Source organism: Gorilla gorilla, chromosome 6 (assembly GCF_029281585.2).
Source record: "Gorilla gorilla gorilla isolate KB3781 chromosome 6, NHGRI_mGorGor1-v2.1_pri, whole genome shotgun sequence".
NCBI lineage: Eukaryota > Metazoa > Chordata > Mammalia > Primates > Hominidae > Gorilla > Gorilla gorilla.
In genome coordinates this window covers 21,382,401-21,403,344 of record NC_073230.2, presented here as the reverse complement: position 1 = coordinate 21,403,344, position 20,944 = coordinate 21,382,401, and the positions used below count along the sequence as shown (strand labels likewise).

Sequence of the window (20,944 nt, the reverse complement as noted above, 5' to 3'; positions counted from 1 at the left end):
TTGCAAAGTGCTGGGGTTACAGGTGTGAGCCACTGTGCCTGGCCAGAACAAACCATTTTTTAAGCAATCATTTTGAGACTCATTCCATTTTAGACATTATATGAATTACTTGCATAGTTATAATGCCAGGATAAAGATAGATAGGTACTTAAGTATCTATTTATATAGGATATAATTCTTATGCATAAAAATATTTTTAAAAAAACATGATTCCTGCCTTCTAAAAGCATACTGTGAAGTATGGAAGAAGGGGAAGCATATGCTGGGACTAGTTAAGGTACAGTATAGTGGGAAGTTAAAATAGCGCCTAAGAGTGCAGGCTTTGGAGTCCTACTAGTTAGGCTCAGTGCCCCATCTACTACTTCCTATTGATAGCCAGGTAACCGTGGTATGTCAATTAATCTCTTAGTACTTCCATTTCCTCATCTTTCAAAGGGGCTTTGAAGAGTGAGGATACTATAGATGTGTAAGGAGGATAAAATAGAGCATTCATAATTATTAATATCATTACTATTATTGTATTAACGATTAAAAAAATAACTACCTGACTACAAATTGAATGAGTGGTCCTTACAGATACTAAATTCTATAGTTTTTTTTTTTTTAAGTAAGATCAACACAGATTGGAGTACTTGAGAAAGACTTCATGAAGAAAATGAAGCCTGACCTACAATAGAATGAGAAATCTACTCAATGAAATATTAGAAATGACAGGAACCTGGAGATTATTCACCCAATATCTCTGTGTTTGTTGGATAACAATAGCTAATACTTGTGTAATGCTCACTATGTGCTAGTTCCTCTCCTAAACACTTTATAAATATCTTAATGCAGCCAATCTTCATAACATCCTTATTTAGTAGAAACTATTATTATCTCTTTCTTTTGGTGAGAAAATCGAGGCACAGAGTAGTTAGGTGGATTGTCCTGTGTCACACAGCAGCCAAGCTGTAGATCTCGCTCCAGAGTTTATACTCTTAACCACGATGCTACACTGTCTTGTAGATAGAGCTGTGTGCCAAAACTAAGATTGTCGGGAGCGAAACAGTTTGCCCATAGTAACAAACAGTGCCCAAGTAGTGACAGAACTGGAACGATCTTCCTTGGCACCTAATTTTTAATACGTGTGTGCTTACTACATATCGACTGGGCTTCTCAAGATTTGTATGATTCACCCAGTGATGAGGGGAGGGCCTATTAAGTTGGGACAAGACCAGGTATTAATTGCTCTGTCCATCAGAGAGAATGGTAGCAGTGTTTGAATATAGACATACACACTGGATAGCAATGGGAATGAAGTTTGATAGGTCATTTTGTGGGCTAGCAAAAGTCAGAATGTATTCAAGGTTTATCTGAACAACAGCAAATGGGCCAACCTGGAAATTTCTGAGGATGAAAATGTGTTATTGGGGAGGAGAAAGTGGAAAGAAAAAAGCAAAGGGTATAATGTATTTTTGTAAATGGATTTTAGTATATAGGCACACTTCTAGTTAACCATACTTAAAACAAATACATGCTAAATAATGCATACATACCAGAAATTTTATGTCAGTGGAATCAAATGTAGTAATTCAAAGAAATAGTCACTGGCTAAGAATTTATGTATGCCTTGTATGGTAAGAGGAGAATCAGGCTTTATCTGACTTAACTTTTATCCCTATGCACACCCTCATTTTACAAAGCTTCTATTTACTTCAAAGGGGTGAGGAGGAGAATGCAAACCAGGCCTATCATGGTTGTGATCATAGGATTGTTTTGCAGGTGGTATCCATGTGTTTCTCCAAAGTTCATCTTTTCTATTTGCACACTTGGAAGGAGAGCAGAGCGCTCTTTCATCTTCATACTTTTCTAGTTTTTTGGAACTATCAATTACAAAGGAGTGCTGTATAAATCTTCTTTGTGTGTTTAAGTGCTAATATAAGCTGCTGAATATATCAGCTGGCTACAGTATTTGATACACGTTACACCTGGAGTTACAGCAGACGCTTTGGCAGAGCTCATTGTTCTAAAGAACTAGATTATAATGCAGAAAATAAAATAAGACAGAAATATTAAAAAATTCATTCCATATGCAAGTTTCCACCATTGTATTGTGTTTGTAGACAACCAATGCTGTTTGTTGTCATTGTTTACTATCCTCTTTGATCACCAAGTTATGGAAAAATGATTATCCCTATAATTGATTTGTGATCTAGAGCAAACATTGTAATACCTGTTCATTCAAATGGGCTTGATGCCACCATCTAAGCATCTCAAAAGGTTACATTTAAATAGGTGCCTTAGGCCGGGTGCGGTGGCTCACGCCTGTAATCCCAGCACTTTGGGAGGCCGAGGCGGGCAAATCACGAGGTCAGGAGATCGAGACCATCCTGGCTAACATGGTGAAACCCCGTCACTACTAAAAAATACAAAAAATTAGCTGGGCATGGTGGCGGCTGCCTGTTGTCCCAGCTGCTTGGGAAGCTGAGGCAGGAGAATGGCATGAACCTGGGAGGTGGAACTTGCAGTGAGCTGAGATCGTGCCACTGCACTCCAGCCTGGGTGACAGAGTGAGACTCCGTCTCAAAAAAAATAAAAATAAAATAAATAAATAAATAAATAAATAGGTGCCTTAGGTTTACGTAGCAGTAAGTATAGTTTGACGTTTTAAAAAAAGGCAGTTAAACATTAGAACACTTGAGTATTTGGATATACCTCCTCATTTAATAATAGAGAGCCACCTTAATAATCACATCTTAATTTTTTGGACATTTTGCAATTTTTCTTGGAGTCTTTTAAAAATTTTATTAATCCACAGAAATTAGTAACTGATATTTACTTAAATGAAATTTATGTGGCAATAAAATCAAATGCAGAGTTTATTTCCTATGTAGTGCCTCTGTATACTGTATATTATGTATAACATAAAGACTTGCATTGTGCAAGGATTAGTATGATTTGATATGTATTTTGATGTTTCTACAAAATGCTCTGCCCAAGATAGAAGTAAAAAGATTTGTAATGTTCAAGTATTATTGCTTCCATGCTGAGATTTTCTATTTCCAATAACACCTGTACACCACTGCTACCTAGTTATGCTCTACATTTTGTGCTTAATGTAGTAATCTAATTTCCCCTTATTTGCAGTTAGCAAGTCAAAGTAAAAAATATACATTGGAATGTTGCCATGACACTATTGCTATGGAGGCAAATTTAGTAACAGGTGAACTATCTTGGTTCCCATCAGACAAGGCTTGGTTCCTGAAGGATGGAAATGATCTTATTATATGGAGTTCTCTCCTGTAATATAGCCTTAAGGGTACACTCCTGGAATAGTGTAATAGGGAGACTCTAGAGCCAATAAAAAAAAAAAAATCCTGTGAACTAGCAGCTGGGAGGTTATATCAACAACTCTATAAAGTGTAACAAGAATTTAACGAACATTTAAGAAGGCCTTCTGGATTATCATAAATAGGGTGAAAATTAAGAACATTTCTTAGGTTACAAGTGTATGTAATTAGTGAATACTTGTATAATACTTGATTTTATATTTTCAGCTATTGTAATATTTCTTTATCACTAGATCATATCAACTAAGTCAAATGTAATTGTAATTTTGTATAAATATGACTTAATATAAACTGCATGCGGGGTATTGGTATTGAAATCAGATTTAACAAGCTGCATATCTATGATTACAGCACTTCTCAGTAACTGTTCATTTTAAAGACTGTGCAGGTGGACAAGAGTAATCTCTTAAACTCCTTATGAAATACTGTAATTTGGCTTGGTTCATTTGTGATTCAGAACTCCCAAATGGATCCCGATGAAAAATTAGAGATGTGTTCTTGTAGAAAAAAATGAGTGTTTTAAGAAATCACAAAAATTACTCATAATATGCTAATATAATTCAAAAATTCTTCATTCCAATAATAATTTTCTTGGGAGTATATCCTCTAGGTATGGAAATGTGATCTGTGCATTCACTGATCCAATACATTTAGTTCCTACAATACTTGCAAAGTATTTAAAGAGGTATTCAAATTAGTTTCTTACATAGGTGTCTTACACAGTGTCTCCTCACTGTGTATTTCATGGCCACGGTTAAGTCTATCCAAGGCTTTCTTGCTTGGCTTTTCTTGTCAGCGTTTGGCTTGTTTGCTTCTTGTTTTATTGGCAATGGCTGGGTTTGTGTCAGCAGAGACTCTTAGAGTTCATTATTCTGATGTAGCTCTTGTGCTGTAAATGTTTTTAAGTTAATATTTATTTTATTGTTAAGAAATTAAAAAAGAACTTGACTGCTTTAAAAAAAAGTGGCCCTGCCCAATCACAGTCTTTACTTTTGTATGTCATACATCTCCCCTTATTTTGAGGGGGGATTCTTAATCTCATACAGTTAAATGAAAAATTTTCAAGTTGGATGAAACACTTTCGGTAGAAGCTTTTCTGTAAGAGTGGCAGTTCCTCATGGAAACTCCTTCAATATACATTGAATTAAATATCAGAAGGGATTTTTAAAGAACATTTTCAAATTTATTTTGGGGTAAAAATTATAAAAATGTTGTGCCAAATTAGTAGTTGGTTCAAATAAAATGTTTTTGCAAGATTTACCCCAGCCAGTATTAACAGCTGTAACAATTGAGACCAGGTGACAGAAAATTTCGTTTTAAGAAGGTGTTTATTGTCAGGAAAATTGTGAAGTTTCCTTTGTAATTACTCTATCTTTGTTATTTTGGCAGCCTGTAAAGTTTTATTGGCATTTACTGAAAGGTACTTTTTTTGGCCCTAGCCAGCTGGCTTTCTTTTTTTGGGCAAACTTTCCTAGCTCTGGTATTCAGAACATATTTTCAGCTTTGATTGTCTACCAATGGGGTTGTTTTGAACAAGGAGCCAAGTGACTAGTGATGTCTGAATTGATCTCAATCATGTCTTCAGTAGGGTGACATCAGAATGCTGCAGGTGTACTTCAACCATTGAGGGTTGTTTCCAGCATGTCATTTTGGTGCTAAAATAGTCAATTTAAGACCATTCAAACTACAGACCCTTTTTACATACAGACTGGAAGAAAAGTATGTGAAATGATGTATCAAAAGTGAGGATTCAATAACTCAAAAGAGAATAAAATTTTTCAAACAATATAGGATCACCAAACTGAGATTGAAAGATCCTTTCCAGGAGCTAAATATTAAATAGGTAATGCACAAACATTTGAGGAATGGAACAATAATAGTATTTCGCTAGATTCATGAGTATGGTGTATAGATGTGGAGTTTTAGTCGTCTTGGTGTTGGCCTTCTCCACTTTGTAAGCCATGTACCATTGCTCTTACCTCTGGGCTTATTTGAAGAATTGTTTAGATCATGCTAATCCATGTGAGATGAATTCTAAATTTAGAATTATACTGCTCTGGTTCTGAAGCCCACAGTAATAAATTCATTTAAGCAAGTATTTGCATCACTGATTACTTATTTTATTGCCTTTAAAATACTGCTGGAGAAAATGATTTTATTTTAATTCATGTTATTATATTTATTTGACTACTTGTTGTTAGTGAGTAATACTTACAAATCTTAGAAATGCCTTTTTAGTAGTTATTATTTCAAAGCGATGACAGGCATATTAGTATTTGGTAGTCTTCTATGGCAATGCAATATTAATTTTGTTTTGTATGTTACTATGGTGCATTGATAAAATAACTAATGTAAAATCTTAAGGTGGAACTCCTGTGTTTGTGATTTAATAAAAAAGGAAAATTAAAGATCATATTTATCATTTACTTCTGAATAAGTCGTCTTTAGATGCTACATCTTCATCCATTATCGTCTGTTTATGATCTGCTTTCTTTTTTGTAGCACTGGATTTCAAGGAATATATTTACCACTTTGTTCTAAACTATTTGTTAGAGATCTATACAGATTGCCTACAGAGGATAGCACTGTGGAATTTGTTCTGGCATCCTGGTGGAGGTGTGGCGGATGCAGGGTGGAAGGAAGCCCACCTTTTTTTTTCTTTTTTTCTTTTTTTTTTTTAACATGTTCTTATGGGAAGAACCTGTCTTCATAGTCACTCAGTAGCCAGGACAAAGCACCTCTGGTGTCTGCACATTCTGCAGGCCCATCTGCTGTGGCATTCCTCAGTACTTCATCCTGGCCTGAGAAACACCCGGAAGTGCTGGGATCTTCCAGCTCCTACTCAGCTACGAATAATAACAAACACTTCCCAGTCTCTTCTAAATATGTATTGTCCATTATTTGAAAAAAACTACAGAATTACTAGGCAGAGAAGAGATTTTTATTTCTGGAACTTTGCAGGGCTTAAAGAGTGTCCCTATTACAGCAAAGTGGGACAATTTCTGTAAAAGAGGTGTTTTCAATATTCATAAAGGTCATAATTAGGTAATTTATTAAGTATAGCAAATTTTGAGAGGTGTGGATTTGGATGGGTATCTTGATTCAGGCACTTCATTTCAATTTATTAGATCTGTTTCTCAAATAGCTCCAGCTTGTTCAGGTTTTATTCCTGCCAGTTGGATATGAAGTACTGTATGTTTGGGCTCCCTGTACAGAATTTGTTTCCAAAAAAATAGTGTCGTGCTGCTTTCCATCTACTGGACCAGTAGGGGTAGGAAGATCTGATTTGAAGCCAGTGCAAAATGCAAAACTGATTAGATGTGGATTGTTCATACATTAGGCCTTCCTTTCCCTGTTCTTATCCTTTTTCCAGATGGAAGAACCAGTTTCCTCCCAGGGCACTTTCTCCTGGCAATTAGACTGTGAAGATGAGGATCATTTAGTACCACTACTGCTGAAGTACCATTATATTAAGTTTGGGCTTTACAATTTAGAGGAATGAATCAACATATTCTGCATTTGGTCTCTTTATTTTGCAATTAATGATGCTTGTGATGCTTTTAAAATTAGGAATGTAACTTTGTCTTTCAGTTCTACCTTTTCTTTATTAATATAATAACATCTTACTTTCCCACATTTCCTACTGAAAAGTGGGGGGTCCCTGTAGTCAAATTTTAAAGCGTCAAGAGTTTTAAAATGTTAACCGTATTGCATGTACCTCTTTCTAACGTGCATTATGTACCCTCCCTCCCTTCTTAAATATAGTACTTACACCCAATTTTGCTTTTTCTTGGTGATTAAGGGTTGCCATTATGAACATTGGTTGCCACCCTTTGCTAAAATGCAGCAAATGCCCTCAGTTATTATTGAGGCTTGTAGAGCTCTGTGCCCTTATTAGTAAATGGCTTTAGAATGTTATGCCCTTGGAATTCTTGTATCAGACCTTTGCCATTTTCCTCTTCTCTCTTACATCAGTAAGTAAGCAGGCACTTACACGCAGGCATTACATTTTAGAGCTATAAAAAAGATGACTTGGCCTAATGGCTTCAGCTTGCAGATTAGGAATAGAAGCCCAGGGAGGTTGCACAGTTAGTCCATGATTATGCAGCTAGCTGGGGTAGGAACTGGGTAGAGATTACTCGACTCCTAATCCAGTGTTCTTTCTACCAGGCCACACCTTTTGCTTTTTCCTTCTGTCGGGATACCTTGTCCTAATTGACTTTTTCCATGTTTATTTATTTATTTATTTATTTTGCTCTTAGTGTGTAGTTGACTGATAGAGAAATTGGAAACAAGATTAAATAGAAAAAGTAGTGAAGTAACATCTGATGGCTTGAAGCTCTGTTTCTACAAGTCAGTGTACATCCTTGAGTCTGTTTGTCTTCCGTATAAGGAAGTGGTTGGACTAATACTAGTAGTAACAAACATTTACTGAGTACTTGCCACATGTCAGGTACTATTAAGTTCTCATTATGTGTTACGTCATTAAATTCTTACACAGATCCCATGAGGAAGTTCTGTGGGATTTGTGACTTTACAATATTTGATATTATAATTAATAATTTTGATATTGCAATATTTGATATTACAAAAGGGGAAACTGAGTAACACAAAGGTTACCTAGCTTACCAGAAGTCCTTCAGTTAGTAAGTGGCAAAGCCAAGATTTAGTCTCCATGTTCGTAACCAGTCAGCTTTTATGTGGCTGGGTCATCTATATGTTCTCTTTTGGCTGTAACACTTGATGATTCTGGGTTTGAATAATAACACCAACAATTAACATCATTAAGGACTCAATACACACTTTATACGTAGTGGCTCCCTTAGTCCTATCAGAAACTCTATGAGGCAGGTGCTGTTATTATCCCATTTTATAGATGAGAAAACCGAAGTACAGAGAGGTTAAGTGGATTGCCCAGTCTTATAGTTAATAAGTGGCAGTGGCAAGATTTGGAACTAGGCAGATTTAAGTGCCTGCTAGCTTTGCCACTATGTCTTATTGCCCGTGAGCAGGTACTTGAGTATTTAACTCATGAGTGTAACATAAGTTTTATAATATTTATTTTTGCCAATTAGAGATGATATGTATGTGTGTGTGTGTGAGAGAGAGAACATGCACATGCCCATTTACTTGTAAATATGATGATTTCTTATCTATGTGTTAAATAGGGGGTAGGCAGGCTGATAAGTGAGTGAAGTGAACTTAGCCCAAGTGGTATGGGGAATGGAGTGGTGGGGACTGTGGGACTGTGGCATATAGGAAAGCACAGGTCCTGGCCAAAGGGGCAGCTGAGAGTGGCTCAGCCAACTCCTGACCTGTTTTTCAAGCAGGAAATTGGACCCAGTATTGCTCGATATTGTGTGTGTGTGTGTGTGTGTGTGTTCCTAGAGAAGCCAGCAGTTTGGATTTCTAAACCAGAAGATTTTGAAGCTGATTTTTAAATGATCACAGTTAATTGGTTATTTGCAACCACTCTGAAACAAAGAAATGTTGTCAACCTCTGAGTTAGATCATCAGGGCTGGGGGAAAGTGACCTTCTGAAAGTGAGAGTTGGCCACATCTTGGTATCCCCACTACGTTTTGAAAAGATGAAAGATGGACCCCAATCTGGAATACTTACCCATTCTCTTATATTAAGATGTTATGGTATTCTCCAATGTAGAGACAGTTGAATTTTTAAGTCTGCTTTTGAGAAACGGCTGCCTTATGAGGCTGCAGCATTCATCCGAAGGCCACCAGTCTGTCCTCAGCTCTAGTTTCCAAGTCTGTAGACACCTGATCACTTCCAGGGCTTTTTCAAACTGTATCTCCTTCATTTAGGTACACTCTGGCAAGACTACTCAGGGATCCCTGCAAGAGAGTGTGAAGTTAATGTTACTGGTAGAAGTTTGGGATCTCTCTCTCTCTCTCTCATACACACACACACACTCACAAAAGTTTGATGCTCCCTTCTGTGAAATGAGTTTTGAGACTCAGCACTGATTTTTGAACTGCCCAGGAAGATCCTTGCACGTGCTAAGGATCTACTTCAGGAAGCAAGGTGGTGGCATATTGATGACTGCTTGCCTTCCCCCATAAAGGTAGCTCCACTCTCATCTGTTTTGCACATTGGGCTTCCAATTCTGATTCCTTTAGTACAAAGGTCTCCGAAGCTAAAACAAACACTGGCTCAATCCTGAAACCTTAATCATATCTAATGTCTGCTTCAATTTAAAAACCCTGATGTTCCTAAAAAGGGATGAGAGTTCACATAACTTTTCCCCTGTGTTGCCAAAATAACTTCCAGGGGCAAACTGGGTATCTGATCTCTGCAGACTGACAATACTCCTTTAAAACTTGGTGGCATTTTTGTTTTAGTGGCTGCTCTCCTTAAAGAATATTATTTAAGAAAAAAATACATATCAACTTGCTGTGCTATGGTCTAAATTCCTGTCTCGGAAATATTATAGGTGAATGTATTTCCAGATGCTGCAAATAATGGAAAATCATGAAAACTTGAATCAGGGTCCCTGTCCTTAAATGTGTTTCAGTTTGCATTTTGATAGCAGTTTAGAAATGTTATCGCTTGTTTTGTCACAGACATAATTCACATCTTTCTTCAGGCACTGTAAACAAGAGAAATGGTTTAATGGCCCCATAAAGGCACTCTGCTGATGGCTGAGATTAGGCCCTTTAGTAATGGATATTGGTGTGTGTATGTGTGAGTGGTATATGTACACAGTGGGGGTGGGGAGGGCTTGGAAGAGGTAAATGTACTGGAAAGAATCTTTGAGAGCCTCAGATGCAGCTGAAAATGCCTTCTGCTTCTGTGTGTCTTAGAAGATGGATTCACAAAGCATGTGACACCATTGTCTTTATTTATACTCAAGCCTTCCCCTTTGCTTCTAGAATTTAACTGAGCACTAATTGAGGTCATTGCGATCCATTTATTACCTGAAATTGAAGTGATATTAACTTAAAGTGAATGCTTTTCATCTACTGAGTGTATTCCTAACTACATATATTTGTATAAAAGGCTGTGTGCATTTTTCATGCCATGCTTGTATCTGGTCTTAAATAATCTAATTTATGTATACCATTTACTTCCCCTCTCCCTTTTACAGAGATTTTTTTTTTAAATCACTGGAATAGCCAAGTGAAAATTTTTTTTACAAGCACTTTATTATCCACACTATGATTTGTTTTGACTTTTTCAGTTATATTTTTTAGACAGGTGCAAAAAATTCTCCATGTTATACATCATCACCCTGATCTAAGTAAATTCCTTGAAATTTCTCAAAGCACATACATTTGTAGTTTTAGTCTCAATTTTGTGTCATTTTTTTAATCAGCTAGTTTGTGTATATTGCTGTAAAATTGGCTACACAAGGCTGCACATTTTTGTTTTTGAGAGTCAGAGTAAACCAAGAGTTAAGAGATTAAAATTAAGTGTCCTTTGTTGACTAGTTGAGCTGTCTCTGTCACTAGCAGGTGTCACTTTCCATCCAGCCACTTTGGTGTTTTCCTTCTCCTTTTTTTATTATAGACTATATTCTGGAACAGGAATCAGCAAACTTTTCTCTGTAAAGAGTCAGATAATAAATATTTCAGGCTTTGTGGGTCATATGGTTTCTGTTACAACTACTCCATTTGGCCATTGTAGCTCAAAGTAGCCCTAGACTAGACCGAAATGAATGGGTGGGAGAGTGTTCTACTAACGCTTCATTTACAAAAACAGGTGGAAGGCCGGATTTGGCCCATGAGCTGTAATTTGCCAGCCTCTGTTCTAGAACAGCATACAGAAGACTATTCTAAAACATAATTTTTGAACAGACCAGAAAACGCAACCTCAAAATAAAGAGACTGTCTTCAAGGCTCTTCCTCCAAAACTATAGATTTTATTTCTGTTTAGAGAAGAATTAAAAATGTGACGTGTTTCTCTTCCCAGGGTAATTGTTTGCTGCTCACAGAAACTGATAACCCTATTTCACTCTTAAGACAAGAGTTGGGAGGAAAGCAGAGTGAAAGGTCAGAGCCAAGACAACTTATCACTGTATTTACTTTCGCTGTCCACATATAGAAGGAGACCTTTCCATCATTGTGACATTTTGGTTATCAGAGTATAAGGGAAGCTTCAACTGTTGAATAGCAACATTCTTCCTTCAGTGGAATATGAGTGGTGTGAATTTTTAAATGCCTTTGGTCACAGTAATAAATTGAAAGACGGCGGATTGCCTAAAAGCAAACATGAATACTCTGAGAAGTGTTTTTATTTAGATACACGTGCCAAGAATATAGTACTAAGGTCATACATAGAGATACATGTATCTGACACACGTGAATTAGTCAAACTTAAAGAATACTGCCTAATGTCTTTATTAGGGAATTTTTAAAACACCAAATAAAGCTCTAATTGGACTTCCATGAGCTCTTGATAATAAGGACTTACTATTTATCTTCATTCCATAGCTCCATATTCCTTCACCCTCTCAAGACCTGCCGTAGTGTCTGGGGCATGGTAGATGAATTAACACATGAATTAATGAATTAATTGCTGAAGAAATGAATGAATAAAAATCTCATATAATGTGATAGTGGTGCTCATGCATGAAGGAAATAATAAGTGTGTGTGTATAAATCAATTTGACTTATATACTCAAGAGTTCAACAATTACAACCTTAAGATTGAGCCCAGGGCTCTAATTCTTAATGTGTTATGACTTAGTGTTAGATCTTTAGTCAGACATGGTGCTTAGCTTCTTTGTGCCTTTTCAAAAGATCTGTTAAATGGGAATTATTATATATGTTCCTGTCTTAACTGATGAGAATCAAATAGAGTATGGGACAATTCTTTGAAAATGGTTATATATTATGTGTGTTTGAGTTTGTTTGTTTTTTTTTTTTTGTATAGTTAGTGTTTTCTATTAGGATTACAATTAGTATTTTCTATTAGAATTCCAAACTCAACCAGAGTTTGTTAAGTCAACACTTAAACATATTATCTTTGTTTAATTTACAAGACATCATCATCTTCACTGTAAAAATATAAACAAAAACATACATCATTCATAGATTTCATTGTTCATTCTCTGGATTTACATTAACCAGTCAGTTGTAACAAACATTATCTGTTTTCAATGTAAGGATACAAATAATGCCCCAATGTTATGATTGTTTGGGAAGTTATTCTCCTATGAGCAAATCTTAAATTCATATTCTCAGCCAGGTGTGGTGGCTCACGCCTATAATCCCAGCACTTTGGGAGGCCGAGGCGGTCTGGAGTTTGAGACCAGCCTGGCCAACATGGTGAAACCCCGTCTCTACTAAAAATACAAAAAAATTAGCTGAGCATGGTGGCACACACCTGTAATCCCAGCTACTTGGGAGGCTGAGGCAGGAGAATCACTTGAACCCGCGAGGCAGGGGTTGCGGTGAGCTGAGATCGTGCCACTGCACTCCAGCCTGGGAGACAGAGTGAGACTCTGTCTCAAAATAAATAAATGAATGAATAAATAAATACAATAAGTAAATAAATAAATTCATATTCTCCACTTATATTTCAAGTGTTCAAATGTGATTTTACATTATATATCTACCCTCAACCAAAGCTGTAGTTGTATACCAGCATTGTTGCTTTTAGAAAGCTGAGGGCATTTCTATCCTCTGGTAGAATAATAATGACAAGATTGTGCCCTCTTTCCAAAATATAGGTAGAAAAAATTGAAAGCAATGATGTGTCATAGTTCATAGTTCTAAAATGAAAACAGTTACTAGTTAAGCAAACACTTCATGAGGAATACCATAACCCCAAGTAAACTTCTGAATTAAGAAGTGGTTAAGTTTATTTTGGAAGTGCATTTTTTAAAGTCTTGGTATTTTGGAGCTCTTAAATTTAACCATTAGAAGAACTCAAGTGATCATTAGTCAGCCTTAAGATGTGGTTTTAAAGGTCAAGCTTCCATCAAAGAAAAAATGCAAGACACATCTCTTGAGTGTTCTTTCTGCCTTTCCTCCCAAAAATTTGATTGTCCGGAGGAGTTGTGGATCATAAAAGTTTCCATGGAAAATGTGTTTGAAGAATGCCAGAGGAAGACTGCAGATTTTCTAGATAAATTATCTGACCTGTCTGAAGTCAGGGATAAAAAATATAATATCATTTTGAACCACCACTTTGCAAATGAAATGAAGGAGTTAACTCACTTGATTTGGTACACTTGAAGAAGGAAAGATTCACTTTAATTAAAACTACAAACAATGCAGATGCCTGTAACTCTGTTCCAGACTCAGCAAGGATGGTACTGTAAGAGAAATGAAAAGTACCTAGCAGCCTCGGCAGCAGGCTGGAGCCGTGTTCAACGAAAGTAATTTAATTAGTGTTGATCATGACTCCAGATGATGGTGATTTGATAAGGAATAATTTAGTACTTAACAGCCTTTTACATGCACCAACTCCATGTGGGAAGGTAAAGCAAATTGCACAAAATGAATGTGCTGCTTTCTCTTGTGCCTGTGCCAATGAACTGGAAAACCGCCTGTTAGCAGACTCAGATTCTCAGCCCTGTGATGAAATACCCAACACGTTTTCAACTCAGCCCTCTCTAATGGGAGTCTCTACACTACTCTTATTTAAGAATAAATAAGAGAAGTCATTTTTGTGACATAGAATCTCCAGGAAGCAGGAAAGTTAAAATGAGGAAAATAATGTAGCCTACGGCTTTTGTGCTGTAAGTCGAAGATTTTTAGGTTGGCTTTCTCTTTTTTCCTCACATGCAGCAATTCAAAAAAAAAATTTTTTTTTGCCAACTCAGATTCATTGTATTACTTATTTGGCTTATGATTAGAAAAAAAAATCAGTTTCAAGGGCCCATAGTGACTGAGGCCCACATAGGTTGAACCTGTTATGGAGAGAGTTGGGGATCCCAAAACTACTGGAGCGGGAGAACTTGTAAGAATCCTTGAGCGTTGGCATCTAAGGAAAAGGAAGATGTAGCTGGATTTTTTAAAAAAACTCTTTTCAACTACTGGACCTATTTTGAATGCGGCATGCATCAGATCACAGTGGATTCAAATTTGCTCAATTATGAGCGTCACCTAAAAAGTTTTATAAGATTCAGAATCCTGATACAACCCAGCTCTAATGAATGGAATTTCTGGGAGTGGTGTATTAGTTTTCTCGAGCTGCTGTAACAAAGTATCACAAACTGGGTTGCTTTGTGAAATTTGTTGTTTTACAGTTCTGGAGGCTGGAAATCCAAGATGAAGAATGTCAGCAGGGATCGGAGGGCTGTGAGAGGGAATCTATTCCCTGCCTCTTCCCTAGCTTCTGGTAGTTTCCTGGGAACCTCTGGCATTCCTTGGCTGGTAGAGGCCTCACTCTTACCTATGTCCTCATTTTCATGTAGCAGTCTCCCTGTGTGCATGTCTCTTTATCCAGATTCCCCCTTTTATAAGGATACTAGTCATATTGGATTAGTGCTCACCTTAATGATCTTATGTTAATTTAATCTTCCAAATAAGAGATTCTGGTGTTGAAATTTCAACATGTAAATTTTGATGGGACACAATCCAACCAATAACAAACGAGGTCTGAGAATCTGTGTTTTCCAGCAGCTCCCTAGATAATTTGATGATGTGCCACATTCGGGGCTCCTGTGTTCAGGGATCAGCTTGCCTCTGATAACCCTTTGAGAATCCTTATGCCCTGCAGTAGACTGAATGTTTGTGTCCCGGTCTCACCACCCATGCCCCAGCAAATTCGGATATTGAAACTTACTCCCCAGTGTGATGGTATTTGGAAGTGAGGACTTTGGGAAGTGATTAGGTCATGAAGATGGAGCCAATGGGGTTAGTGCCCCTATTCCCTTACTAAAGAGATCCCAGGGAGCTCACTTGTGATTTCTGCTATGTGAAGTTGCAGCAAGAAGATGGCTATCTGTGAACCAGGAAGTGAGCTTTTACCAAACACTTAATCTGCTGGTGACTTGATGCTGGATTTCCCAGCTTCCAGAACTGTGAGCAATAAATACCTGTTGTTTATAAACCATACAGTCTATGGTATTTTTGTTACAGCAGCCTAAACAGACTAAGACATGCCCTTTCTTCTAAGGTCACTTCAGGAAACTCACTGGGCCAATCTGAAAGCAGTAGAGCACCAAATAGCATTTCCACTAGCATGGATCATGCCTTTTGCTTCTACGTCCATGCTGATGGACATTTTGATAGAAGGCTGTTATGCTAGCAGCCATTCCTGATGGCACCCCAAACATGCCATTCCTCTCCACCCTCCATTTCCTACCCATCTGGAATAATTTCTCCTGTGAAGTTGAAGCACATTTTCAGATGTCTCAGCTGGGTCAGAAGGCCAGACATGTTCAAGTAACTTAATTAGTGTAGCTTTGATTAATGTCCCTCAGAGTTTTTTAAACTTTATATTGATATACATTCATTATAATGCAGAAATCTGAAGTGTATAGTTTGATGAATTTTACATGTGTATATATCCATATAACCACCACCCAGAAGCAAGATATAAAATGTTTCCAGCAAGATATATTTCCATAACTTTGTACCTGTGAGATCATCTGTTTTTGCATGTAATTTGTCCCTTTTTATTCCTGTATTCATTCCATTGTATGCATATGCCATGATTTATTTATCCATTTGCCCATTGATGAATATTTGAGTTTTTCCAGTTTTTGCTATCATGAATAAAGCTTCTTTGAACATTCTCACACATGTCTTTTCGTGAACATATGCACCCCTTTTTCTTGGATGTATCCTAAGGGTGTATTAATGGATCATAGAGTAGATTTCTGTTGCCCTAGTAGATATTGCCAGAAAGTTTTCCAAAGTGCTTATTATACTAATCCATACTCTCAGCAGCTTGTATAAAAGTTCCCATTGCTTCATGTCTTCACCAAAACTTCGTAATGTCTATCTTTTGCAGGTTAGTCATTCTAGTGCTATCTGTAACTGTCTGATACAGCTATATAGTGATAATCTCATGTGGATTATTTTGCAGTTTTCTGAAGAATAAAGATTTTAAATACCTTTGCATATATTTTGTTGTCGTTCCGATTTGTTTTGCCATCTGGATATCCGCTTTTGTGAACTACTTGCCTGTTTCAAGACTTTTTGCCCATTTTTTATGTGGGGAATTTGTCTTGTCTTACTGATATTTTGCGATTCTTATTTTGTTAAATATGAGTTCTTCATCAGATCTTTCTACTTAAAACATCTTATAGCTTGTGACTTACTTTCCTTTTTTTTAATAGTGTCTTTTGAAAAAGTGTTCTTAATTTCATTGAAGCCTAATTTGCTGATATTTTTTCTTTTATGGTTAGTGCTTTTTGTGTCCTGTTTATAAATATTTTCCTACTTCATGGTACTCAAGACTTAAAATATAGTAATATTAAACATTATAGTCTCCAGTATGGCTGACATTTTGATAAATATGATAAACTTTACATCATACTGCATGCATATTTATTAGCTATAGAGGTCATCAATTTTTAGTCATGTAAACCTGATCTAATCTCTCAAGTATAATATGATTTGTTACTTGAATTCCTTATGTGTTGCTGCTGCTTTTTCTTATGAAAATGTAAAACCAATACTTAATCTGAAGTGCTAAAACTTGGATATATGCATGTTCTCACTTATAAGTAGGAGCTAGATGATGAGAACACATGGACAAAGGAGAACAGACACTGGGGGCTACTTGAGGATGGAGGGTGGAAAAATGAAGAGGATCAGAAAAAATAACTACTGGGTACTAGGCTTAATATCTGGGTGATGAAATAATCTGTACAACAAACCCCCATGACACGAGCTTACCTATATAATAAATCTGCACATGTACCCCTGAACCTAAAATGAAAGTTAAAAAACAAAACAAAACTTGGAAATACACACTTTGCTAAATATGTTCAAAGATGTAATAAATAATTGAAAACCACTTGTTTAAAAAAAAAAAAAAAGAGGCTGGGCATGGTGGCTCATGCCTGTAATGCCAGCATTTTGGGAGGCCGAGGCAGGCGGATCACGAGGTCAGGAGATCGAGACCATCCTGGCTAACACGATGAAACCCTGCCTCTACTAAAAATACAAAAAATTTGCTGGGCGTGGTGCCAGGCGCCTGTAGTTCCAGCTACTCGGGAGGCTGAGGCAGGAGAATGGCGTGAACCCGGGAGGTGGAGCTTGCAGTGAGCCGAGATCGCGCCTCTGCACTCCAGCCTGGGCGAAAAAGTGAGACTCCGTCTCAAAAAAAAAAAAAAAAAAAAAAGAAATGCATGGTTAATGTATTACAAAGCTGTGTCATTTAGTATTTGTTATTCTAAGATCTCACGTACACACACACAACACGCAGATGTACAATGGGAGACAATTTTCTTACTTTATTTATTTATTTATTTATTCGAGGCAGAATCTCACTCTGTCACCTAGGCTGGAGTGCACTGCCGCGATCTCGGCAAACTCTGCTTCGCGGGTTCAAGTGATTCTCGTGCCCCAGCCTCCCGATAGCTGGAATTATAGGTGGACATCACCATGCCTGGCTAATTTTTGTATTTTTAGTGGAGATGGGGTTTCACCATGTTGACCAGGCTGGTCTCCAACTCTTGGACTCAAGTATCTCCCCACATTGACCTCCCAAAGAGCTGGGATTACAGGTGTGAGCCACCGTACTGGGCCTAGAGCACTACTTTAAATTCTTCGTGGGTTTTCTTTTCACATTTCAAAAATGTTTACCCGGGAAATTTAGGACACATAGACAAACGTTAAGAGAATAATATTAATTCCCTCCTGCCCTTCAGTTGGCTTTTACCGTTTATCAACATTTTTCTAGTCTTATTCATCGCTTTCCTCATACACAATTATTTTTTCTAGAGTATTTTAAAGAAAATTCTGGATATTTTATCTGTAAATATTTTATGAACCTCTAACATTAAAACTTTTTAAATACAACTATTGTCACATCCAACAAAATTAACAATGATTTATTAAATTATCTAATAGCTAGTCTATACTAAAATGTCATATTTATTGCAGAGTTGTCTTTTTATAGTTGGTTTGTTAAAATCAGAATTCAAGTCCTCATAATTGATTCTTGAGACTCTTAAGCCTTTTCTTTCAGAAGAATTAGAGCTTTCTGACTTGGTAAAGTTAATGCACATGAGTATTCTTGATATATGGAGATAGACAAAATTTATCTTTTTTCTTTTCTCTTTACTTTGAATAGGCATACTAAACATGTATGTACACACATGCACTACATTAAAAAATGCTTTGAAATAGTGTACCCAGGGTAATTATTTTATTATTATGTGTTAAGTTTCTCTTAGATCACTTAAGTAAAATGTGCGTATTTGGCAAATTTGTTTTCTAGAATATTTCAGATGACTCTTGATTGCTGTTGAACACTTGTATCAAAATTATATGCATATAAAACAAATAGTATTTGTTTTCCTGAAGCTTGGTAGTTTGTGATATCAAATTTTTATATTAAAAATTATCTATAACATTCAAGCTAATGCAAGTTTATAATTCTGTAATGCCATCATTAAGATTGAATGACAAATGACATCATAAACCACAAAATTCCTCTTGTCATATCTTCCTTTTTGGAAAGCGGACTTAACATACTGTGTTTTAATTTCAGTTTGTATAAGAGTTAGAATAAATCTCCAGAACATGTGTCTCTGTTATGTGTTTATCCCTTGACTATTCATACCTGTGGATATTATATGTAAATTACAAAATCTATTCTTATGACTATTTTTTCCTTTTTTAAACCAAGTTCCTATTTATACCAAAAATTTAATTATTCTGATAAGATTTCTAATAGGCATTTCTTCAGTTTCATATCGAAGAATAAAAAATATATAGCTTTTTTTTTCTTTCTTTTTTTTTTTTTTTTGAGGTGGAGTCTCGCTCTGTTGCCCAGGCTGGTGTGCAATGGCATGATCTTGGCTCACTGCAACCTCCACCTTCTGGGTTCAAGCAATTCTCCCGCCTCAGCCTCGCAAGTAGCTGGGATTACAAGCACCTGCCATCATACCCGCTTAATTTTTGTATTTTTGTTGAGACAGGGTTTCACCATGTTGCTCAGGCTGGTCTTGAACTCCTGACCTCAGGTGATCCACTTGCCTCGGCCTCCCAAAGTGTTGGGTTACCGGCGTGAGCCACGGCGCCTGGCCTATAGCATGTTTTTTATTTATTGGATTTACAGCTGTGATTCCCTCCCCATATACGTATTTTTCTTGTTTTCATATTTTGTGATGTAGCTTTGTACGTTATTAAACATAAATGCATATAAGCATTACTATGCATTAAGTCACAGTAAAAAGGTGAAAACATCATTTCATATAGAATAATTGTTTCATGGTAGATTACATGTGACAAACAACATTTACATATTTCTCAGATTTCATCTTCACAGTTCTGGTAATTAGATAGGCAGATACTTAATCTCTATTTTGTAGATGAGAACTGGCCTCAAAGATGTTGAGTTTTTGCCCAAAGTAATATCAGTCACTTCTGGACCTGCGCCTGGATTTTCTTTGCCCCAGTCTAGTTGTCATTTCATTAAACTATTATTATTGATGCAGTTGATATATTTTCCTTTCAATAATGCTTAAAATTATATTTTGGTCTTTAGTTGATTCTTGGCTAATCAGTTGTAATTTTTCTGCTTTAGTCATTGGAAACCTTTCTGATATGTTTTCAAAATGTACTTTCTTGAAACTGAGCTTCTAGCATTGTTAATATCAGTTAAGCAAATTACAAGTGATTCACTTAAGTAATGAGAGAAAATTCAAGCATGCATTTTGTTACACAGTAAAGGCAGAAAAGGAGTATATGAAGATTCTCTGAAATCTTCTGCTACTGAAATTCATCAAACGTGATTTTTCTTACATATGCAAGTTAATATGAAGTGTGAATGACATTTTTAACAAGAGAAGTAGAACACATTAATCTCCATAATTCCTAACAGCATTTAATTTTTGTGGATGTTTTTGTTCTTTTTTCTAGTGGCTTTTCATGGCCTACCACTGAAAATCAAGAAAGAACCCCACAGTCCATGTTCAGAAATCGGCTCTGCCTGCAGTCAAGAACAGCCCTTTAAATTCAGCTATGGAGAAAAGTGCCTGTACAATGTCAGGTAAAGCCACCAGGTGTATGTATGTAGGATAGTGGTTCTTATTGAATCAAAAAGTCCAGAATAATATGAAATCTCAAGTCATATTTTATGAGTTACATCTTTAATATGTAACAAGCTAATTAGGTAATGCATTTAGCAGAACTCTAAAGAACCATTTGCCATCCAATCACGCACTTTGGATTCATTTTAAAGCAATAATTTTTATCCAGATCATTAGTTGCTTTTCTACTGTAGTGATGCATCTTGGGTTTGAAAAAGGGGTTTTACTTGGCACAAGCAGCTTTTGAAAGTTCCCATTAGAATGAATGCATTATACACTTTAGATAGAGAGTTTGTAGAAAAAAATGAAAGATTTGGCAGGTCTAAGCAGTACATTAGTTATCTGCCAGGCTTTGCAGATGATCTATAAGATGAGTTCACGGACAATTGCAATAAAACTGGAATTTCATAAGGCTTAGCAGAGGCTATTATCTAT

The 20,944-nt window shown here is 36.5% G+C and overlaps 1 protein-coding gene across 6 annotated transcripts in view; it reads left to right on the top strand.

Annotated features, from left to right (window-relative positions):
• The window catches only part of ETV1 (ETS variant transcription factor 1), a 97,490-nt gene that overhangs the window by 30,142 nt on the left and 46,404 nt on the right, over positions 1 to 20,944 (top strand). For all 6 annotated transcript variants that reach the window (XM_063708391.1, XM_019031592.4, XM_019031593.4 and 3 more), the window contains one exon: positions 20,340 to 20,469. In XM_063708391.1, coding sequence (XP_063564461.1) covers positions 20,340 to 20,469 — 130 coding nt within the window. The remainder of the gene's footprint in view (positions 1 to 20,339; positions 20,470 to 20,944) is intronic.